Source organism: Cynara cardunculus, assembly GCF_001531365.2.
Source record: "Cynara cardunculus var. scolymus isolate 2C chromosome LG 7, CcrdV1, whole genome shotgun sequence".
Lineage (NCBI taxonomy): Eukaryota > Viridiplantae > Streptophyta > Magnoliopsida > Asterales > Asteraceae > Cynara > Cynara cardunculus.
This window is the reverse complement of record NC_037534.1, coordinates 1,244,770-1,267,894: the sequence shown is the minus strand read 5'-3', so window position 1 is coordinate 1,267,894 and position 23,125 is coordinate 1,244,770. Positions and strand designations below refer to the sequence as shown.

The 23,125-nt window shown below is 33.9% G+C and overlaps 3 protein-coding genes and 1 pseudogene across 3 annotated transcripts; 2 read left to right on the top strand and 2 right to left on the bottom strand.

Moving 5' to 3' along the window:
- Positions 1 to 454: 454 nt before the first annotated feature.
- Positions 455 to 2,732, top strand: LOC112515448. Its single transcript, XM_025122277.1, has 3 exons — positions 455 to 619; positions 779 to 867; positions 2,359 to 2,732. The coding sequence occupies exons 1-3, from the start codon at positions 581 to 583 to the stop codon at positions 2,504 to 2,506; spliced, it is 276 nt and encodes a 91-aa protein (XP_024978045.1). The 5' UTR covers positions 455 to 580; the 3' UTR covers positions 2,507 to 2,732.
- Positions 2,733 to 5,218: 2,486 nt separating this feature from the next.
- On the bottom strand, positions 5,219 to 11,878 carry LOC112515753 (mannose-1-phosphate guanyltransferase alpha-B-like). Its single transcript, XM_025122669.1, has 15 exons — positions 11,665 to 11,878; positions 11,472 to 11,569; positions 11,235 to 11,335; positions 10,709 to 10,787; positions 10,511 to 10,571; positions 10,027 to 10,073; positions 9,841 to 9,933; positions 9,071 to 9,161; positions 8,224 to 8,272; positions 7,970 to 8,086; positions 7,751 to 7,898; positions 7,006 to 7,098; positions 6,860 to 6,928; positions 6,726 to 6,768; positions 5,219 to 5,700 (listed from the first exon to the last, which is right to left on the bottom strand). The coding sequence occupies exons 1-15, from the start codon at positions 11,720 to 11,722 to the stop codon at positions 5,600 to 5,602; spliced, it is 1,248 nt and encodes a 415-aa protein (XP_024978437.1). The 5' UTR covers positions 11,723 to 11,878; the 3' UTR covers positions 5,219 to 5,599.
- A 1,126-nt stretch (positions 11,879 to 13,004) lies between these two features.
- LOC112515639 (protein NRT1/ PTR FAMILY 5.8-like) lies at positions 13,005 to 15,146 on the top strand. Its single transcript, XM_025122546.1, has 3 exons — positions 13,005 to 13,256; positions 13,327 to 13,817; positions 14,360 to 15,146. The coding sequence occupies exons 1-3, from the start codon at positions 13,005 to 13,007 to the stop codon at positions 15,144 to 15,146; spliced, it is 1,530 nt and encodes a 509-aa protein (XP_024978314.1).
- A 3,501-nt stretch (positions 15,147 to 18,647) lies between these two features.
- Positions 18,648 to 19,699, bottom strand: LOC112515699 (annotated as a pseudogene).
- Between the last annotated feature and the right edge of the window lie 3,426 nt (positions 19,700 to 23,125).

Here is a 23,125-nt window from a genome sequence, read left to right as displayed (position 1 = left end):
GGGTTGGATATCCAGGTTAAAAAAAAATTCGGATGACCAATTAAATCACGTTATCTAGGCATCTAGATCTGGCATTTCTCTTCATTTTGTAGGTGCTAAATTGAATGGTTCAAATGGGTTATTGGTTGAAAAGGGTTTAAATGGGTTGTTTGTTTGCCAAGATTGAGAACTTAAATGGGGAAGGGGTGGAATAGACTTGTTTACATTGTTCATGTCTGTTCCACATAAAAGTCATACCAAACGTGGAATAAGGATCCATGTTATGTTATATCATGTCTACTGCATCAAACGCACCCTTGCACCTCTATATGGAGGTTTAGACGATAGCAGTTGGAGGGGCCTAAAAGACAAGCTCTCATAGATGGAGGTGGTAGGGGTTTATCCGAAGGAGATGTTACTGTACTTTACCCTCCATTGGATGACCACGAAAGCGTTATATATAAGCTGCCAAGTCAGAATTAGGTATTTAGGTCTCTCTGTTTTGTCCTCATTTCCGTTCTCTGCGACCACCTTCGTCTCTCTCCTCTCCTCCCGTTTACTTTGTTTTCCGTTTTCCGGCGTTGCTCAAAAAGTTGAAAAAATGGGTTCATCGACGCTCAATCGTTGGTTGAGACCTGAGGTACGTGGCTATCAATCTCTCTCTGTATTCTTTCGCAATTTTTGTGTATTTTCTACTTTAATTTTGTACGTATAATTGATCTAACGAGTAAATCGGTATTATCGTGACCGATGATTCGTGTTTGTAAATCCGACTTGATGGATCTGTGTAATTTGACAGGTGTATCCTCTGTTTGCCGCCGTTGGTGTCGCCGTCGGAATCTGCGGGATGCAATTGATCCGTAACATCAGTAGCAATCCTGAAGTCAGGTAGTTTCTCCCTCTAACTCTATTGCGTTATGTGTAAGCTGTGTTTCTACTTTTGACAACTAATTCGAACAATCGCGATGTGTTGTTTTAGTTCCTATGGGGATCTTATTAATGATTGCTCCATTAGTAAGATCAGTTTTTGCTTTTGGAGGATTATGGTTTTCTTTCTTCTAGATTTTTGATTCAATCAATGAGTTTAGGAACGAGAAATTGTCTCCAAATCACTGTGAAACCATAGCTAAATGCAGCACAGAGACAACAGAGCTCCTGAAGCTGAGCAACTAATAATTGCAGATATATGTTTTTAGTAAATAAAAACATAATTGAGTAGTTAAGATAATGTTGTAGTAAATTTCAAGTTTCAACAAGTCACAGTATAGTTCTACACACACAAACACACACGTGAACGGATGCACCTTTGAGATGGATCAAAAGTCCGCAAAGTGGCAAGCTGTTTCTGTGAAAAGTTAAACCTTATTTGATCTAGAGAAAAGTCAATTATGTCAATTTGAGGAATGAAATACATTTTGTTTTTCAAATTGAATCGTAAGTTTGTGGTTGATTTTGGGGGACTTTTTTTGGTTTTTTAGATGATTTCGAGGGACTCTTTCAGTCTTTTGGTTTTTTTTTTTTGTATTTTCTAATATTATGGAGGATTCTTCAAAATTTAGCGTATGTACCTTTCATACTAAAAAAATTCTACTTGCAGAAATCGGTAGTACGGAAGACCCTCGTGATCCTTGATAGAGAGCTCCTTAAAAAATTAAATTAATCAAAAGACTGAAACAATCAATCAACATTAACATAAAGATCAGATGTACAAAGGAATAATTGAAATTTAAATAACTTAACCACTAACATGAAGTAACCCGCATTTGATTTATGTTAACACATACAAATATTAAGTTATTGACCAATCTAAATGGACCTTCTATGCTTAATTTGAACCCCATCTACATTCCAAGTCATGTTGATGTGAAAGCTCTCAGATTTGGTTAGATTTTTCATAACCACATGCTCTTTTCCATGTTAATCCACCACTTAATTGCCGTTTACTAAACGTCAATTGGATAAGCTTTTTCGGGTATCACTTACTTTACCCTGTGAATATGACAATGATCAAGTATCTTACCTGATAATAAGCATAGGAAGTTTACTTGATAAGTGAGAGGGAGTTGGCGTTTACCGGGTAAGAGACGCTTACCAACCATCTATTTTGATGGCAGAGAATGTTACCGTATAAGGTAAATGAGGGTAGTGACTCTTGCCAGTAAGCGCTTACCTGGTAAGTGTTTGGTAAACGGTCCCTTAAGCAATGAACCAACTTAAAGCCAATTTAAAGATAAATTCAGCCCAACTAATGAAGATTTTAAGTTTGCTCCCCATTGGTTATCCGTTCGAATCCTCGGGCCCTTTAGGGTCTGTCCAGGTTTACCTTCCTGGCTGTCAAATGGGTAGTTGCTTTCGTACTTATTTTGTTTGGACATGTAGAGTGAACAAGGAAAATAGAGCTGCCGGTGTGCTAGATAACTTTGCTGAAGGCGAAAAGTACGCTGAGCATTCGTTAAGGAAATTCGTTCGCAACAAGGATCCGGAGATTATGCCATCCATCAATTCCTTCTTTGCAGACCCGAAATAGACACTTATTTCTGGCGTAAAACAAAAACCAGTTGGTTCAAGATTTCCTTTGTAAGATAGAAGCCTTTGCAAATTCTTGAAGCCATATTTGTGTTTGGAAAAAAACAGATGATCGTTGAAATCCGACTTGATGTTTTTAGGTTTTGCTTTTGGTTTGACAACCTAGCTCTGAATGCTACTTCTATGTGAGATAATACTGGTTTGGTTTGGTTTGGTTTGGTTTAACAGTTCAATTCTTAAACCGTTTTGGGGTGATTACTAGTCTAAGGTACGAATGTCAGGAGGAATAAAAATCCCCTTGTGGCCATGGAGGTTCAAATGCGGTGACTCCGGACTACCCTCGAAGCGGATGGTCGCCATGCAAGTCCAAGGCAATAAAATATGAAAAATCAAAAAATTCATATTTCTAATATTAAACAAAAGGATTCGCAAATAAAAGTGTTAATGCTACAACCAGGCTATAAATTGTTAAAGCTTCCATAAAAGCTAGGATTAGTCAGCTCGCATAACAGGTTGAATATCCAGATTAATAAGAAAAGACACAAATGTCTGGATATATTGTGTTTGTTTGGTTTAGTTTCACTTCACGATTCAATTTTTGAATTGTTTCATGGTGATTTTTAGACAAGGTATGGATGCCCCTTCCTTGTACCTCCAAGATGGTATTGGCTACAATTGACATGAACAAGATATTTCCTTTAATGACTAATTATTTTTAAATTTTACGGTCAATTAATTTATATTTTCAAGACCTAAAGAATTCGTTATTTTGGTTTTTAAGGGAAATTGCACAAAAGTGTTTATTTGGGATTAAATCTTTACTCGAGCCATCTCTTTTTTCTATCTAATCGTCCAATTTCATAACTTATAAATTATATCTTTTATAAACTTAAATATTATTCTTATGGGAACGACTTATGACATTGGCGTAATAGCTGTGATAGCCCGTGACACGTTTTTTGGCTTGCAAAATCTAGTTAATGGCTTGGGAAATGACCTATTAAGAGGGTGTTTGGAATTGCTTATTTGAAACAACATATATTTTTTTTACAAAAGTCTTTATCAAATTTATATAAGTTAGAATGGTTTAACTTCTTCAAAAATTTCTTATTACCGGTTTGACACTGATATAAGTTGTTTATCCAAACACTCAAAAGTGTTTATTACCGATCTTACATTGAAATAAGTTAATACACTGTTTCTATAAGCAATCTCCTAAAATCATATTTTATTAATAAAAGTACACTCTTTGAAATTACAAACAAAAAAGCTTGCAAAATCTTTGACAATTTTGGCTCAAATATGAAAAAATTATGAACGTTTTCTAAAAATAACTAATTTTAATAATTTCTTTTTTTTTCCAAAAAAAAAAACCATTGTTGTTTGATATTTTTTATTTTAAATATGAATTTGAACAAGAAAATTAATTAATAAAATTCTTATACTTTTCATAACGCTAATAATTTCATCTAAAATAAAAGACCAAAAAAAAGTTGTGCCTTTTTTGAAATATGAGAGAAAATTATGTTAATCAAATTTTTTTTAAAATTGAAAATAGAGAATTTATTAGAAATAACGTAAAGAGTAGGTTACATTTTTGATCCATGTGGAAATCGTTATCAAGATTGTTTTTATTTTAAATTAATTATAATTTTGGTTACTATCATTAGGCATTTTTGTTTCACTTTTGCTCTCTCTTACTTATTTTAGTTTAAAAAATAAGTTAACTTAAAAGGTAAAATTACAAAAAAAATAAAAAAACCAAAATACCCTTTAAATTAACTAACTTTTTTTAAGTTCAAAGAAATTGTTTGATTTTTATATAATATAATAGATTCATTTCCTTAGAAGTGCAAATTTTAATTTTAATATTAAATTGATAAATGAAAATTCATTCCCATTTTCCCTCCATATTATTTTCATTCACTTTTCAAAGTTGATCAAAAAACCAAAATTGAAATAAAATAACAAACCACTTTAATTGATTTAAGTATCAAACTTGGCCATGAATAAAAACCTTACTAATTTAGCTGACAAAAACTTGACATCTTTGTGGCGAACCAGGAAATGGCAAATCCAACGTGTTGGAAGGTCTACTATGGACCCAAAGGTCTCACCGGAGTCTTCTTCTCTTCTATACCAAGAATTAAAAAAAAAATTGTTTTTCATAGATAATCATTTTTAAGAGTTCTCCAAGTTTAGAGTATTTCACCTTCTCTCCTACTTTCTCCATTTTGAAAAAAGGTTTTAAAAAATCTGTTGAATCAAATATCCTAAAATCTCCATTTTAAAGAAATTGTTGGAGCTCCGAAAGACCAATTTATGTTTATTGATCAACTTTATAAGCCAATGATCTAATGGTCTAAAGTTGCACGATGACGAATTTTGTGATTACAGAGAAGTCTCATGGCAATTTTGTAATTATAAATGTTCAGATTGTAGATCTAATCCAAGGGTTGAGAATTGGTTTTTCGGGTCTCACGAAAAATCCTTGGTCTCACATGATCCCAAATATATAATTTTAACTCAAACTACCATAATTATAAATTTCATAATTTATCCGTTGATTTGTGGTTGAGATTGGACCTCACAGTTACCACAAACTAATCAGTTCTCATTTGATTAGACCCCTATATATATACACACACACACACACGAGGATAAGAATCTTTAAAATGAGAAAACTGTTAGAATTGAATGCAACTTTTTTTTAGAGATTTGGACTTTTTTAAAGAAATTATGAAAAAACCTGTTGAAACAACCAGCCAACGGGTTGTGAAGAGTATGAACAAATATTAAAGGTAAAAAAACAACACTTTGGAACATAAAATAAAAAGCTAAACTTAAAACCTAAAGAGCTCTTGCAAAATTGCATAGCCTTAGAAAGCATTGACCAAGCTCACTCAAGATAACTTGGATGAGCCAACCCATAAGTTAGCCGAAAACAACACGACCCACAAATAGAAAACAACATTAAATAAATTTTACTTGTAAAAACACGAACCTCGCTTTTGGAACGGAAGGAAGCGCATGATTTCGACAACGTTCCAAGTTGATTCAGATAAACAAGCATCTAAATTAGCAGTCGACGACTTTAGAGAATGATTTCCTCTTGTACGCTTATATTGAGAATTTTGTTTGGAAGAACAATGCTGTTAACCACGACCACTTCATCCTCAACCGTCACAGCTTCTCCTACAACCAACGAACACGAGCTTTTTAGCATGAAATGGGAAGAAAAAAACCAAATTAAACGGACCCGATAAATCTCACACAGAAGCAGTAGGGTAGAATGTACACATATTTTTTACATCATGCGCTCGAATTTGGGATGAAAAGAAAGGAAGGGAAGAGAAAAAAAAAACTCTTTATTTGTGTTCTGAAAAAGAACGAACAGAAAGAAAATAATTTTTCATGTTCTTGAATCTGAGAGAAAGGAAATGGAAAATGTTAATTTACAAATATATCCTTTGTATTTGTTTTTCTCACTTTTCTTTATGAGGGTATTTTTGACATAAAAGATCACATTCTCCTTCCAGATTTTCTTTCCCTCCCGTTCTTCTGACATTTGGGAGGAAATACAAATAATATTTCCCTCCTATATTCCTTTCCTTCCTAATAAGTTAAGTGAAACACATCGTTTTTTCCCCGTCCATTTCCTTTCCTTCATAAAAAAAGGTTTTGAGAACAAAGTGTTCGAGAAACAGTTCTAGACTTGGACCATTTCTCGTGTATATATGCTGAAACCTCCCCTTCCTCCTCAAGGGCTTTTTTGGATAGTGATATGGGAGTTCCACTTATTCTCACATGATACCAGAGCCAAAGTCTGTCAGTCTAGGGACCTGACAATTTGACTAGCCCCCTCTTGACACCCCAAAACAATTTATGTCCATCTAACCTCCATTGGAGGGGGCGTGTTGAAGTCCCACATCGGCTAACTTGGACCATTTCTCGTGTATATATGTTGAAACCTCCCCTTCCTCCTCAAAGGCTCTTTTGGAGAGTGGTCTGGGGGTTCCACATATTCTTATAAGGTAATAATATATAAACTTAAATGAGAATTTAGTTAAATATAGGACCTCCTAACCTATTAAAAGAAAAATAGTTTCATATTCATCATAAGGTCATGAATTTAATTAAAATCTCATTTAAGGTTATATATACCGAAACATCTCGTTAAAGAAACTAATTTAGAATCAAATATCAAGCAAGGTGCATACCAAGAATGGTGATTCCTAGTTTTGTTTTGTAATCTCCTTCACCCTGAGCAAATTCGATGATTTGATCGTCAATACAAGTGGTAATACGCGAGGAACAACATAAATAAAGCAAGTTAAAGAATCAGAAAACTTGCCTGAACACGTGACCATTTCCCTAAAGACGACTTCCAACCAACGATTGCGTACATAACAAATGCATTTTCCTTTTTGTGACGAAAAACAACTTAAAGGTGTTAGGTTTATATTGATGCAATGGGATGGTTAGTGATCATCCATGTACCTGTATTTCGGCATCATCTAAGATGATGCAACTCATGAGCCTTACGCCTGCAGCAACTCGAACATTTGCAGAGATTGAAACGTTTGGACCAATCTGTTCGATGGTAATGACCGAAAATAAAATATCAGAATAAAAACAAAACAAAAATAGACTCGTAGCATCGAAAATAGAGAAAATGGAGATTTTGAAGTTTTTAAACTATTTTTTTCTCCAACATATCCTCCAAAGAGGATAAAAGATCTCCAATTTTAGAGAACCCTCCAAACTTAGGGGTTGACTTGTCCAGGTTGGGGAATGACAATTTTTCATTCACCCGGTTAACCTCGAATGTGGGGGAATGAACCCATAATATTATATAAAACCAAACATTTCCTTTTATTTTCAATCCCATTAAGTATCGGTTAATACCTCTAACCAAACAGCCCCTTAAATCTTGAAAAGAGAGATGTTCTTTTTGTAGTTGAATGTATTGTCATTTCCTATAATATTTATTTGAAAGTTTCTTGAAGATATAAAATCTATTGAATACTTATATATAATTTTATGTTGAAATCTCCAAAATGGAAAAACTGTTGGAGACGAACGTAATCTTTTTTAGAGATTTTAACTTTGATTATCTATTCTAGAGAAATTATAAGAAATCTGTTGGAGATGCACTCATTTCAGGGATGTTAGTTTTTGAGCAAACACCACAAATAATTCCAATAACGAAATGTCAAATTAGAAGGATATGCGAATAGTTTACCTTTGCAGTTGTATGTACTTTTGCTGATGGATGGATATAAACATCACCAACGACTGTCGGGTTCTTGGTTCCATCACCGCAAGCCAAGAGATTGGGAGACTTGTGTCGGAATTGGGCAAGGTACAGAGCAGAGCATTTCAAAGACATCCTAGATAACTTTACGGTCAGTCAAAAAAATGTAAAGCCTAAAATGATGTTTCAATACAAAAATCGGCATACGCTGGAGTTTTGATCTGTTCCCAGAAATCCATCGTCTCATAAGTGTATAGTTGCTTCTTTCCAGCAAGAGGTGACAAAATATCTTGATCCAGTCTAACGAAATCCTTAGCAGGCGTCCTGTTAAAAAGAAATTAAATCGGTGTAGAATTGAAAAGGGCATGCAATACCCTACTTGAAAAAATTCAATTTCGAAGCTTCTACCACCACATTTCTATTCGGAAAAAGGATAAGAAACAATAACCGTGAGATCTTACTTTGTTGCCGACCAAAGGGCCTCAGAGCTGGATAAAGTGTGCAGATTAGCTGCAATTGGAAAATGTTCAGAAAGAAAAATAAAAGGTTTAAATGAAAATATAAAGGGGAATGGAAATATTTCTTAGTTAAAAGGGTCATTAGCGGAGCGGTATCTGATAACCCGACATTCCCAGAGGTCAAGGTTCCAACCTCAGAAGAGGCAAGGAGTGTGTGAGTTTCATTTGCCGAATATAATATTATATACTTAAAAAAGATGTCCTGATTCACTCTACCATATTCGTCTAAATGTCTCAAGCAATTTCGCTTTTATTTGGGCAAAGAGTTGATTACCGGCAACCCCAACCGGCCCCACACGGAATCCGCCTCCAAGGACACCAATTTGCGGGGGGATTTTGGCTCACTCAGTGGCTGGGGCTAGCAGGGAATTTGTTTTTGCTATTATTTAGACTATTGCTGTTTCCGAAACATACTAGTCTCAGATGTTCTCTTTTCGTAACTTGACGCTGCAAAAAAAATTCATCTTTGCTAAGGTACTACAAAGATTTTATTTAAACTTGAAAGGCTTGCAGTTCTAAATGAAGTCGCAGTCATACCGCAAATGTTTATTAAAGATAATAATATTTATGTACGACAAATTTTCATGCACACTCACCTTTGGTGAGTTTTTGAACCCGTGACCTCCTGGGAAGCTGGGCTGGGATCCATCGGTAACCCAGGAACAACCCGGCCAATGACTCTTTGGTCATACCACAAATGTCCTTGATTAATATATAAGCCCTGAACCACCTTTCCTTTGAGCTAATGTCCGTCTTACTAAAAAAGCGTAGTGAGTAAAAAACAACTAACCTCTGTCTTCGTAGTGTGTATGTATATCCTCAATAACATTAAATATTTCTGGGGTGAAAATGTAAACACCACAATTTATCAAATCACTCACCTGCAATCCAAGATAAGAACTATAAGAAAATCCAACATAGACGCGACTACAATGAACCTGACAAGCGGCTAATCAACTGAGGAAATTCACAAGTAACCAGAGCTGCTTAACAGTAACTACTTCCTACGAGGATATTCTTAGGATCAAAGGGGAATTGTACAAAGGCAGACCCAGAAAAAATTTCAAGTGGTGGCACAATTTGACTTCAAAAAGTATCTACTTTTTTTCACAATATTAGTATAGATCTGCTGGTTGGTTCCTTGTCCTTACATAAAGGAGACCCATGTTTCAATCTGGTCTACATATAATTTTAAAAACACAAAGAGGTATACAAAAGAAACACCAAAAACTATGCTTTACCATCTTAGGCAATTGTGGGACTCGAACCTGGGCCTTTTGTACATAGGCAGGGGGTATTTACCATCTTAGACATTAAAGTCTTATGCTAACATTCAGTTTCAAAAACTATATGGTGGCACCTAAGAAAACAATGTGGTGGCACCATGAAGCGGTTACCCGTGCCACTGTAATACCGTATCATTCCATGTAGATCTGTCCCTATACGTGCAGACCCCAGCCTCGCAGGAGATTAAGAGTTTAAACCTCACTAAAAGGCGAGGAGTGTGCGTGGGTATTTGCCATATATAAATATTATATACTTCAAAAGAAATATTCTTACGAAAGTCTCTGGTTTCTCTGTGTAATGCAAAAGTTCATTGGTAATTGGGTCAGCAACTAACTCGCCAAACTCGCTAGCAGCCTCAGCTGAAACCTGCTCACATAAGTATTACCACAGCCAACTTCAGTCTTAAATTTGGCATTTTTATCCGGAAACAGAGTAGAAAATGTACTGCTTAAAGCTCACCTTTATAACTAATAATGTCCCCATCCCACCATACCTTCTATGGGCAACTACAAGAGAACACACAGTTACATCGTTGAAGGACCCATGTGACATATCATTAGGCCATAATACTATCATTCATTAAAAGCAAAATGCAACAAATTTTGTCCTGGTTTCTATTAGTGTAACAAATATTTCTTTACCAATGTAACAAAGTTTCAAAATTTCCTATTTTTTTACCCATTTGACTTGTAACCTGCTGATTTGTAACATTTGATGACGTGGAAGTCAAATTTATCGCCCACTTTGCTGTAACTCTTTCCTAAACTTTTCGTAAAAGCGTCATCATATGTTACAAGATTAGTCAAAATGGGTACAAAATAGAAAATTTTGAATCTTTGTTACATCAATGAAGAAATAAAGTTATTCGTTACACTAAATAGGATCTAAACCAAACTTTGTTGCATTTTGCCATTTAAAAAAATTATATGAAATGGCGTCTAACCGAGCATTTCTGGTAGAGGAAAGCTACAGCAGACATCACAGTTTAACAAAAAGATATGAGACTGCAGCAGACCATAGAACACGTATCAGAAACATGAATACACAAGTAAAACATTCATCACACATTGTCATGATCATCAAAAAGAAATAAAAACCAAAATAAGTAAACAAATGTTAGTGACTAGGACAACTCTAATACCGGATTATCTTCCATAATGAGATCTTTAAAGTAATAAAGACCACCTGCTGAACCATGAGGTTTGTCTTCTTTTAAGTATCTGAACAAAGATGTAGCAAAATATCAACTATGGATTAAAATATCTTTGATTCAAAAAAACAAACAATGACAATGAAATAGGAGATCGTCCAAATAGCCAATCAGGCCTTTATAGCCACTTCTCCAACATTGTGAAGAAAGTAGCCGGAGATTACACAAGTAGAGCTTAAGCAACCTGCATAACTCACTTTTTCCAATAAAATAATCAGAAAAATTAGATATTATGCAAGTTGCGTAATGTCTATGTGGATTAAACTCTGGCGCAATGTCTAATTTCCAGAATATATTATTCGAAAAAGTGGAGTACACAAGTTGCTTAACTGCCACTTGCATAATCTCCGCCTATTTCAGTCAATTTGTTAAAGAGGTAGCTACAAAAGTGAAGAGCGGAAGCCTGTTCCGCTATTTTAGACAATTTCCCAAAATGTTAAGACAATCAGTTAATCACCTGACTGGGATTTTGAGTTCACTGGAAATTGATGAGACATATAATGCAAATTCCCTCTCCTCGTGGAATCCGATAAGGAATATTTGTGCCAAATTAGGGATCTACATTGCATAAAAGTAGCATCATCAACTCCAAATTAGGGATACAGAATACACATAAATCTTCGCAAAATTCAGAATGCAAGCTCTACCTATGTAGGAAACTAAAAACAGTGTTAACACAATGAACTATGAATACCGATTTACAAGCAGAAATAGGATGATGAACCATCGGCTGACCCGCAAGAGGAAAGAGAGGTTTCGGAGTATTAAACGAAAGCGGCCGAAATCGAGTACCTGACCAATTCCAATTACATGAAACAAATTCCAAAAAATTGATCAAAAATCCAGCAATATCATAAACAAATAAACCTACAAAACGAATTTCAAACCTTTAGTCGGACCGCCGACCATGATCACGGCAACCACCTTCTCCTCCGAGTTCTTCATGTTCTTACACAAACCTAATTACAATTTCCTTATATGATACAGACGAAATCGAACTCCTAAAGACGGCGAGTGAAGTTGAAGTGAAGTAAGTCGTCGGAGATAATCGGCCGACGAGTGAATTGTTGACGGAAATCGAGATCCCCGGAGGAATAAAGCGGTATCGTGCAATGGAATGATTCCCTCCACTTTTCTTAATTAAGCCGGCTAACACAAAAGGCTTTAGAATTTATAAGTCCAAGCCCATAATAAAATGGGCCCAAATCATCGGAGCCGGCCCACTGGATAAGGTCGTTGTTTTATTTGTATCGATTGCAACCCACCGGCACCGATGGGAATCGGACTGACGGTTCCCGTTATACTTAAGTTAACGGTAGGAATTAATCTAGAGATGAAAATAGTAATAAATTGTAAATTATATGGACTAAAATTGTAATTTTTAAACTATAAGGATGAAAATTATAATTTATTCTAAATTATTAATATAATTTTTTTAACATAAATAAAAATTTATATTTATATTCGAACAAAATAAAAATTATAAATTACTGTTAAATAATTTTTTCTAATTTGAAAAACCCCAAAGAAATATAGATATTAAATTAAAAATTATAAAATTCTTATTTTTCAGAATAATTTGCTTGACATTGTTTTTTTAATTTAAATATTTTTAATTTAGGCAACATGAAAAAGTAACGTACTTTAGTTTGATTCCTATTTTAAGTAACGTACTTTCAAAACTTTTATTATGATATTTAAGATGTAAAATTTTAAACATTTAAGTATCCGAATAACCGATTGAAGCATTAATAGATTACCATGTTGATGAGGCGTACTTTTTTTAATTTTTAAATCATTCTAAAAATTCAATAATTTTCATCTTTTAATAATATTGAATTTGGTACACTAAAAATGGAAAGTTTCCATGTTTTATACTTAAACCAATATTTGGCAAAGTTTTGGCTTAATAAACTCAAAACGACAACGTTTTATGGAATCTTGAAATGCATCACCACCCTGACCACACCATCGATTCGGAGAAAATACCAAAAAAACCCCTCCATTTTTCATCTAATTTAGCCACCAATTCCAAATGTCGCATCGCGATTTGTCGATCCGAATTATTTCTATTTCTAATTTTGACAAATTTTAAACCAAAACTACAGCGATCGATGCGAATCAATTGGATTGTTTGCACGAAACTTATGTTTAATCTTTCATTTTTATAGCTATCTGGTTTCTTGTATTATTTCAGTATGATCTGATATTCTGAAATTAAAGAGACATGGCACTCAATAGATCATGGGTTCTTCTGATAGTGGTGGCTGGGATGGAGAGGTTCGTGTTCAAGGGGATAGCGTCCAATCTGGTGATGTATCTGACGGATGTGATGAAGATGAGTAATTCGTCTGCGGCCAAAACCGTTAACAGTTGGTATGGTTTTACATCGATGTTGCCGCTAGTGGTGGCACCGTTGGTGGATTCTTACTGGGATCACTACTCGACCATCATAGCATCCTCTTTCGTGTATCTCCTAGTGAGTCAAATCGTTTTATCTTAAAGGTTAGGCGATCTGATTTCTTGACTTCTGATTTTCATATATATAGGGGATTTTGGCTTTGATTTCAACGACATTCAATAAACGAAAACCTTCTTCATCATCGCTATTCTCATCATTATACTTAATTTCACTAGGCCAAGGCGGGTATGGTCCATCATTGCAAGCATTCGGAGCTAATTTGTTCAAACCTCATGACGAATTGCTGACAGTAAAAAATGATCAGGATCCAGACAACAAGAGTCGGTTCTTCCAATGGTGGTACTTTGGCATATGCAGTGGTAGCCTTTTAGGCGTTTCGATTATGCCAAACATACAAGATTTGGCCGGGTGGGGTATTGGTTTCACGGTGCCCGCCATGATCATGGTTATGTCCATGATCTTATTCTGGTGTGGCGGTCAGATTTGTTCATACAACCAAGACAAAAGCGTCGAGATAAACGTTACCTCCTTCAGAAATATAGTCAAAGCCATCAAATGCTCGATGTTGAAAGTCGTTTGTTCGAAATCGGATGAAAAGCCACATATTGTGGACATAGAGTAAGTGGGCTATGTCGATTGTACCTTATGCATCAACGAGTGCTCTTTTTGCAAAATGACTAAAATACCCTTCTCACCATTTAGGTTCTCGGATAAAATACACGGGTGATTCCTTTTTCCCATCCAACAAGCTTGTACCTTTTGCATCTAAAGCATTACAATAAGTCGGTGACACTTTTACCCTTATGAGAATTTGGTTTGAAAAAACTCCAACTCAAATTTTTATCGCGATTTTTCGTCATACATACGTGCTTTTATGTCAGTGATTTTGGTGTTTATTTTTTCAATCGAAGTTCAGATAAATAAACAGATAGTCAGGTGTACATTTAGCAATAAACAGATAGTTTTTCAGCTTATCAGCGAGTTTGTCGAGCATAAGTGCACTCAAATCGAGTTATTCGACTTCGAAGCATAACTTTAGCACAAAATTTATCGAACTATCAAATTCAAATTTGATTTTGGTTTAACACCGTGAAGCTTGAGCTTCAATCAGCTCGATGAATTACTGAAACACTGCTTATGGTTGTGTTGTGATCTTCCAGGCTCGAAGAAAACCCACTCTGTTTAAAAGACGACGTCAAAAGCGAGTGTTCATCGGAAAACAACAATCAACGGCTCAGAATCATGGAAGTCGTCGTCCGATTGCTACCGATCTGGACAACATTACTCATGTTTGCAGTAGTTTTCCAACAACCAGCAACATTTTTCATAAAACAAGGAGTAACAATGAAACGAAACATCGGAAAAAGCTACAACATTCCTCCGGCGACTCTCCAAAGCGCAATCACGATCTCGATAATCCTCCTGATGCCATTCTACGACTCCATCTTCATTCCTTTCACTCGTTTCATCTTACGCAACGAGAAAGGAATCACAACGATGCAAAGGATCGGAATCGGAATGTTCCTTTCCGTCATCGCAATGGTATTTGCAGCGACGGTGGAATCGAAGAGGCTTGAATCAACGAGATCTAGATCTGGACGGTTGAGTATCTTCTGTTTGTTGCCGCAGTATATTCTGTTAGGGATCWCGGATATTTTCACGGTGGTCGGAATGCAGGAGTTTTTCTACGGCGAGGTTCCGGCAGGGATGAGGACGATGGGAATCGCGATGTGTACAAGTGTGTTTGGAGTTGGAAGCTTTGTGAGTGCTTTAATGGTGTTTTTGGTGGAGAGATTTACAGGTTCGAAAGAGGGAAAAGGAAAGTGGCTTTGTGATGATATGAAGGAAGCCAGATTGGATAAATATTATTGGATGTTAGCATGTGCAAGTGCTTTAAGCTTCATAGCATTTATTGTGCTTTGTAAGTTGTACAAAAGTAGTGCTTAAAGGAAACTAGTTGTGTACTCACGTAATGCGGCGGGAGCCATGAATTTTAACGATTTTGAAGTTCTACTGATTTTATAAGATAAGATTTAACGATGATATAGGTTACACTTGGTCTTTACATATTAATATAATTTGAATAAATAAGAGTTATGGTTCCAATTATAGACTATCGATGAAAAAAATTGTATGACAGTTTAAAATCCAATATATTTAAAATCCAACATATTTAAATGACTCAACAAATGTGTTCCATTTACACCAACAACAAAGAACCAAGAAACTTGAGTTTTAAGATAAACACTCAAAACCAATAAAGAAAACTACAAATTTGACAGATCATAAGCCATAAAAAGACCAAAAAAATAGGTTTTAGAATGAAATTTCAACTGCTTACCATCTTTTTTGTCCAAAAACTCAAATTAAGGTTGAATTAATACATGTATATATATATTTCAAAAAACCCAAGAACATATTAATTCAGAACATATTATACAGTGCAATTTGGACAGCCTAACCCCAAAATATATAGTATATATATAAATAAATAACTATAAAAGTATAAATTGTAAATATTAAAAATATTTTTTCACAATATATATAATATATAATAATATAATTAAGTCAAAAACTATTCAATATTGGACTCATTTYGAAKGTATTAACGAGAYGATTATAATRKTRTAACTTGTTAAAATAAAAATGTATTTTTTTTAAACATGTTTTAATTGATATATGATTATGTATGTTAATTTGATAAATGTTTAAAATGAAACATTTAAAAGTAAATGACGTAAAGTAAATTAATTAATTAATTATGGGGGTATAAATTGTAAATTTAAAATTATAATTTAAAAAAAAATGGTTGTGAGAGGGTGAATGTATGTGATGAGAGGAGGGGGTGAAAAAGTGAAAAAGTGACTTAAGGGTAGTATAAAGGGTATTTTGGTCCTTTAGTATTTTAAGACTTTAAGACTTTTGTTAAATTTGCTTAATAAGATAGTATAGATTAATCAAGATAGCCCTTTTGGATGTAGGGTACTTTTAACTTGATTTTTATTTTTGGTTATGTATTTTCAAAATTTCCATTTTAGTATATAAGATGTAAAGTTTTAAACATTTAAGTACCCGAATAACCGGTTGAAACATAAACCGGTTACCATGCTCATGTGACGAGTTATGTGGTATCCAACTCAATATTATTTGTTATTCAATCCAATTTCATCAATCACTCGCCACATTAGTATATAGTAATCGGTTAATGCTTCAACCAGTTACTCGAGTTTTAAATGTTTAAAACTTTACAACTTAGGTAGGGGTGAACAAAAAACCGTGAACCCGCGAAACCCGCCCAACCCAACCCGCTAACAACCCAATTAAACCCAACCCGTCTACCCGCCAAACCGCTCACCCGCCAAACCGCTAACCCGCTAATTAGGAGGGTTGAAATTGGGTTGAGCCTAGCTCAACCCGTCCAACCCGTCAACCCGCCGCTAATATATAATTTTTATAAAATTATATATATATATATATGGTTATTATGTATATATATATATATTAATAATGTATAAATTTTATATACTTTTTATTGATATTATATTTTGTTTTATTTTAACTAAACGTATATGTTACCAAAAGAGATTCACGATCAAAGAATGATGACAAATAATCTAATTAATAAGGAAAATTATTGATTTTTTTTGCAGCAACAACAATTTGATATGTTGGAAAATATGAATGATATTGATAGATATTTGATGGACGAATCCATCAATCTATGACGCTTTTAAAGAGTTACATTAGAAAAATGTCTTATCTAAAAGAGTTCCAATATTTTTATAGGATGATTTTGGACGTCTTAACAAATTCTATGATGTTTTTAAAAAAAGTATCGTATTAGTTATATTATACAACACGACTTGAAAAAATGTCATATGAGCATAGGTGTCCTATAAATAGATGAGTTTACGGGACACTTCTCAAAATATTTCTATAAAATAACTAATACGACATTTTATTTAAAGATCATTGTAAAACACTTGTTGAAACGTCAAAAAACGTCCTATAAACCTATTGCAACATTTTTAGTAGGACGTTTTATAGTATGATCTATAAACTTAATATTTATGAATTATTTCATTCGTCATATTATGTAACTACTAACCCGCCAACCCAACCCAACCCGCCTCAACCCGCAAGGGTTGGGTTGGGTTGGATTATACTTTTGAATGGGTTGGTTTGGGTTGAGATTTTCCAAACCGCCATAATTGGGTTGGGTTGTAAAATTGTTATAAACCGCCCAACCCAACCCGCGTTCACCCCTAAACTTAGGTACCAAAATGAAAGTTTTGAGAGTATGTTACCCAAAATATGAATCAAGTTAAATTACGTTATTTTTTCATACAATATGCCCTTGGATGTATGTCTTTATTTTTCAGTCAAATGTTACGATATACGATTGTGTAACTGATATTTCAAAATTTAGTGTTGGTTCATTAGAAGTTTAGAGCCATATAAACCGACGCATAAAAATCATCGGTCTTAAAGTCACAAGTATCATTCTTATTTCACCAATGAAACTAACACATCATATTTTCATCTATTTAATATATGTTACTTTCTCTCTCTCTCTCTCTGTTTACGTGTATTTATATGATTGGTGGACATGTATGAGACATGAAAAATTGGGTCAAGTGATTTTTATCTTAAACCGACACCCAAAACTCYCACTAAAAGAAAAATGGAACCTACCACCGTGAAACAAAATAAATTCCATAGACGAGTGCAGACTTTTCTTTCCGCCCCACATGGAATTTTCTTGTTTGTACCAAAATCAGTACTAGAAAAGACCGAGTCCCTTATATACTGTCATTTTATTAATTATGAAAAAGACTTGTTAAAACCATGAAAGATAAGTTTTTATCGTGTTTCCCTAATAGTTAAACCCATTGGTCATTTTCCCATAGGAATAATTATAGATCATTTAATTTATTTAATTATCTTATTTTCTTATTATTTTCAAATCATTAAATACTGACATAATTAACGCCATAAACGAACCAAACATTCAACGAACCATTTATGAACCATTCAGTGGGAAGTTCGTTTATTTAATAAGCGAACGAACGAGAACAAGTTTTCTTGTTCGTTTAGTTAAACGAACGAACATAAACAAATGTCTCGTTCGTTAATTTATGTTCGTTCATGAACAAGCTTGCAAAGCCTCATTGACTTTGAGCCTACATCAAATATTTGTTCGTTTATTTTTCTATTTGTTGATTTGTTTGGTTAAGATAAATAATGAACAAGCTTTTCAAAATATAATTGGCCATTTATATCACAAAATAGTTTATAAAAACAATATATTGATATTTATAGAAAAACATACAGTAATTGATCAAATGCTCAGGACATACATAGATACATACATATGTACGTATAACATACATACATAATAACAATAACAAAATAAGTAATACATATTGTCATGATCAAAATGCTCACAACATGAATACATAACAATAACAATAACAATAACAATAATAACATACTTAGTACATATTGTCATGATCAGATACTCACAACATACATGCATGCATACATAACGACCACATATATAATTAATTAAGTCCATAAAGAACTTTGATGCCTTGAATATCATCCGAATTCAAGCCCTTTACAACTCCAGAAGGGATGGTAGCATACATTGAGGCATTCGGATCTTCACTATGACTCAACCCAAGCAGATGCCCGATTTCATGAACCGCTACCGACTCATAATCCATAACATTCGGAACCGCTCCTGGACCATCTGACCAATTCTCATTTGCATCGAAATCAACCCTCCCATTAGTTGGCGCAAAAAGCATGCGCCAATACACGACCGGGCCCATCAAAGTCAGATCCATCTCCATGACTTCCACTTTTAAAACTCACCTTCAAATCTGCATTCGTAAAATCATTGACTTGCAAAAACGTAAAGTAACCGGTAGCAGAAGACCATCGGTCGAAGGCACGAACAACTGGAGGTATATGATTGTTTGGATAGTCGGAAGCGAACGCGTAGGTGAGTTGGGATTTACCGGGGGGCCATCGAAGGTTATTTGGGAAGAATTGATAAAGAGAAACAGTAGGTAACGATTTCGATCCATGGTGGTGAATTTCTTTATCTGGTACTCCACAACGAGGAAGGACCATTTGTGAAACTGTGGCCTCATCTAGTATCCCTGTTGTATTTAGACGGTAATATTTTTGGTAACTTTTGAGGGCGGACTCGAGTTCATCATCGAATTTGTCGTCTTCGGCATTGGTGTGTTCAGGGGTATGTTGGTAATTTAGGTAACCGAAACGGGCAAGGTATAGTTTAAGTTGATGGAGGCCTTGTGCTTTGCTACCCTTATCACAACAACCTTTGAGTTGTTTGATGGACTCAATGGAGGATAATTTGGTGGGATTGCCAATATCACCCATGGTACGAGAGATGAAGAAAAGGAAGAATAAGATCGACAAAGAGGGTAAAAAAGTAACTTTAAACGCCATCAGAGAATATCTTTTAGTGTTTTGGTAAAATGATGCATACTATCAGGACTATTTATAGCAACGGTGTTGTGGAAAATTTAGTCCACTAGAGGTCAAATTGACTAAAATGTCCCTCTACAATTCCAAGTTATTATTACATCTTTGGTTGTAGTTGTATTTTGAATTTGAATCTCAAATTCATTATTTCATGTATCAGGAAATCGTACGAAAATACAACCTATTTTCATTCAGTTTGCTTTGTTATATTTATTAGGACTTCGATTTCTTTTATATTTTCAGCTTCTTTGTTTCATACGACAAAAATCAAATTTTATATGAATTTTTTGTTGACGTTGGCCTAAGTTCGCTGTATTTCAAGACATACATTTTAAAAACATGTGGCATCTAAATTGCATCCTTTAAGATATTATTTGAATGGTTGATGATGATCAAACCAACTCAACTTGTCTTGCCCAATTTGTTATCATACGTATAATTGAAGGGCTGTTTGGCAGTTGTTGAATGGTTTAATACAGAATAATTAAGTGGGCAGAATGATTAAGGAGACTCTAATGATATAGTGCAAAATGAAATATAATTGTTTACAATGAAATTAGAACGCTGAATGATTAAGAGAGACCCATGATACAAAATCATTCAGAGGGTTTTAGAACCATTAAGAGACAAATTTTTTTTTGCCAAACAAGATTTACTTTTAACGATTCATAGGCTGCCTCTTAATGAAACTATTAAAAGGTAAACAAACAAACGACTTAGTCTTGAAATTTTGGCATGTGATTAACTTCGAGAAATATTTTTTTTTTGAAGTATATAATATTTATATACGACAAATGTAACAAATAAATTCACATCCTTCTCACCTATGGTGAAGTTTGAACCCCCTAATCTTTTAGAAGGTCAAAGATTACGATACCGCTAAGCTAAAAGCCCTCGAAAAAGACTTGGCGATGCCATGAATTACAAAGTTGTATCGCATTCAATCCGTGAGACAATTCGGATGGTTAAATGTCTATTCATTCATTTATTTATTCAAAATTTAATATAAAACTTTTCTTACGTCATCAACAAGTGGCGTAAGATTTATATATTAATAAAATAAAATGAGCAACAAATATTCAATTGACAAAAATTAGTGTATTGACTTTTGATTGACGTATTTTGCGAGTCTTCCTTAACGATAATCACGCATCGTAACTCAAGATATATTTATTATTTTTTTTACACTCAACAATGTCATTAATTTTGATGATTGTGAAATCAGAGTTATCGAACCCAATTTATTCTGCTTAACTGTTATATTTATTGTTTGTGATTTTTATTTTAAACCGACACCCAGAATTCCCATTAAAAGAAAAATGCAACCTACCACCGTGAACAAAATAAATTCCATGGACAAGTACAGACTTTTCTTTCCTCCCCACATGGAATTTTTATGTTTGTACCAAAATCGTCAAGGTTTTGCAAGTGTTTGTTTCACAACTTGTGAAGTACGTCAAAAGAATGTTACGCTACCAGGTCCCACCATAATCATATTCAATTCAGAAAAACTTATTTCACAAATTGCAAAAAATATGATACCGAATTAAAAAATAGATATAACATTATTAAAAAATATGATACCGAATTATAAAAAAAATACATCTTATCTCTATAACTTAAAAAAAAAACATTAAGCAAATTGTAAAAAAGGTTCAAGAAATACACTAACAATAGTTGGTCGAACTAATATTGAGTAAGTCGAATGACGATGTGGAATTTTGATTTGATTTTTTGGCAGAATTCAAAATTTTGTCAATTAAGAAATGAAAACTAAAAAGATAAAGTCTTGGACAAACTTATTTTAATTATGCAATAAAGTTGGGCCTATAACATGAAAACTAAATATAATTAATATATGTATATTTTTTTGGGGGTCGATTCGGTCCAGACCGATTAAAAAGATGTTCAAACTGTAGACCAGACCGGATCAAGTGGTTTGATTATTTTCAAACCAGACCGGACCGTCAGACCGCCCGGTTTGAACGGTCCAACAGTTTTCTTGAACACCCCTATCCAGACATAGTATCTATCCATTTCTATCTGTTCCGATGAGTTTTTTTTTTATTTAGGTATCTACAACGTGTCTTCATAATTTTTTAAACTGTTGAACATGTACCAATCTATTATCCTCTTGTCATTGAGATTGTAAAAGTTTTTGAGTGAGACATAATCAAAGTTGTCTTCTTTGGCATGTGCGTGGTTAGGGGTACGTTGGTAATTTAGATAAACGAAACGACAAGATAGAATTTAAGGTCATGAAGGCATTGCAGTTTTTTACCCTTGTAACAACCTTGAAGATGTTTGATGAACTAAAAGGTAGGTGAATCTGTCGTGGCCAATAATACCCTCAATTAAAAGAAGAATCAAAGGTAAAACAAGATTGGCAAAAGGGTAAAAAGATAATTTTTGGATTTCATTAACGAGTCCTTCATATTAATATTCCAGGGTATTGTCTATTAATAATAATGGCAATGTGAGAAATTTCGGTCTATATAGTCCAAATTGACTAAAACGTAACTTTAGTAACGACAATGAGGAAAATTCAGTTGACTAGAGTCGAAATTGACTATAACGTCCCTTTCCAATCCTCCGCTCTTATTTATGTTGTTTAATTAGTTATACTTTATTGTATTTCCCGAATAGAGAAACCAATTGGTCATTTTCCCATAAGAATGTTTATACTTAATTTAATTTATTTGAATATCTTATATTATTATTATTATTATTTTTAAATCATTAACTAGTGACATAATTAGGACCGTAAACGAACCGAACGTTCAACGAACCATTCGTGAATCATTCAATGGGAAGTTCGTTTATTTAATAAATGAACGAACATGAACAAGTTTTCTTGTTCGTTTAGTTAAACGAACGAATTATTTATGTTTACTAAAAGCTTTCGATGTTTAAAAAACATGACGTTAAAGTATTCCTTCCCTTTTTTTAATTTTCTCCCCATTAACGAACATGAACAAAGGTCTTTTCCTTCCCTTTTTTTATTTTCTCTCCAATTTCGAGAACACAACGTTAAAATATCAAAAGTCAAGCGTTCAAAAAATCAGATTTTCATCTCGAAAAGTCTTTGATAACATACCACGATTTAATCTTGAATATTCGAACAGAGACAAATGACAAAAATAGTTCTATATCGATCGATACATCAAATGGCATTAGAAGTAACAGTAACCAAGCAGTTCGAATTATTAAAACAAATAATTATTCATGTATTCGTAGTTTATGTATTTGATATGACGTAAAAAACATATGAATTAATTCGTTAAATTGCATTTTAAAACACACTTTTTATATAGTTTAACAGATATTTAAAATACATATATTCAGATATCATTTTGACAGCCATCGAACTAATTGGGTTAACATGGTGCCCTACATATAACGATATG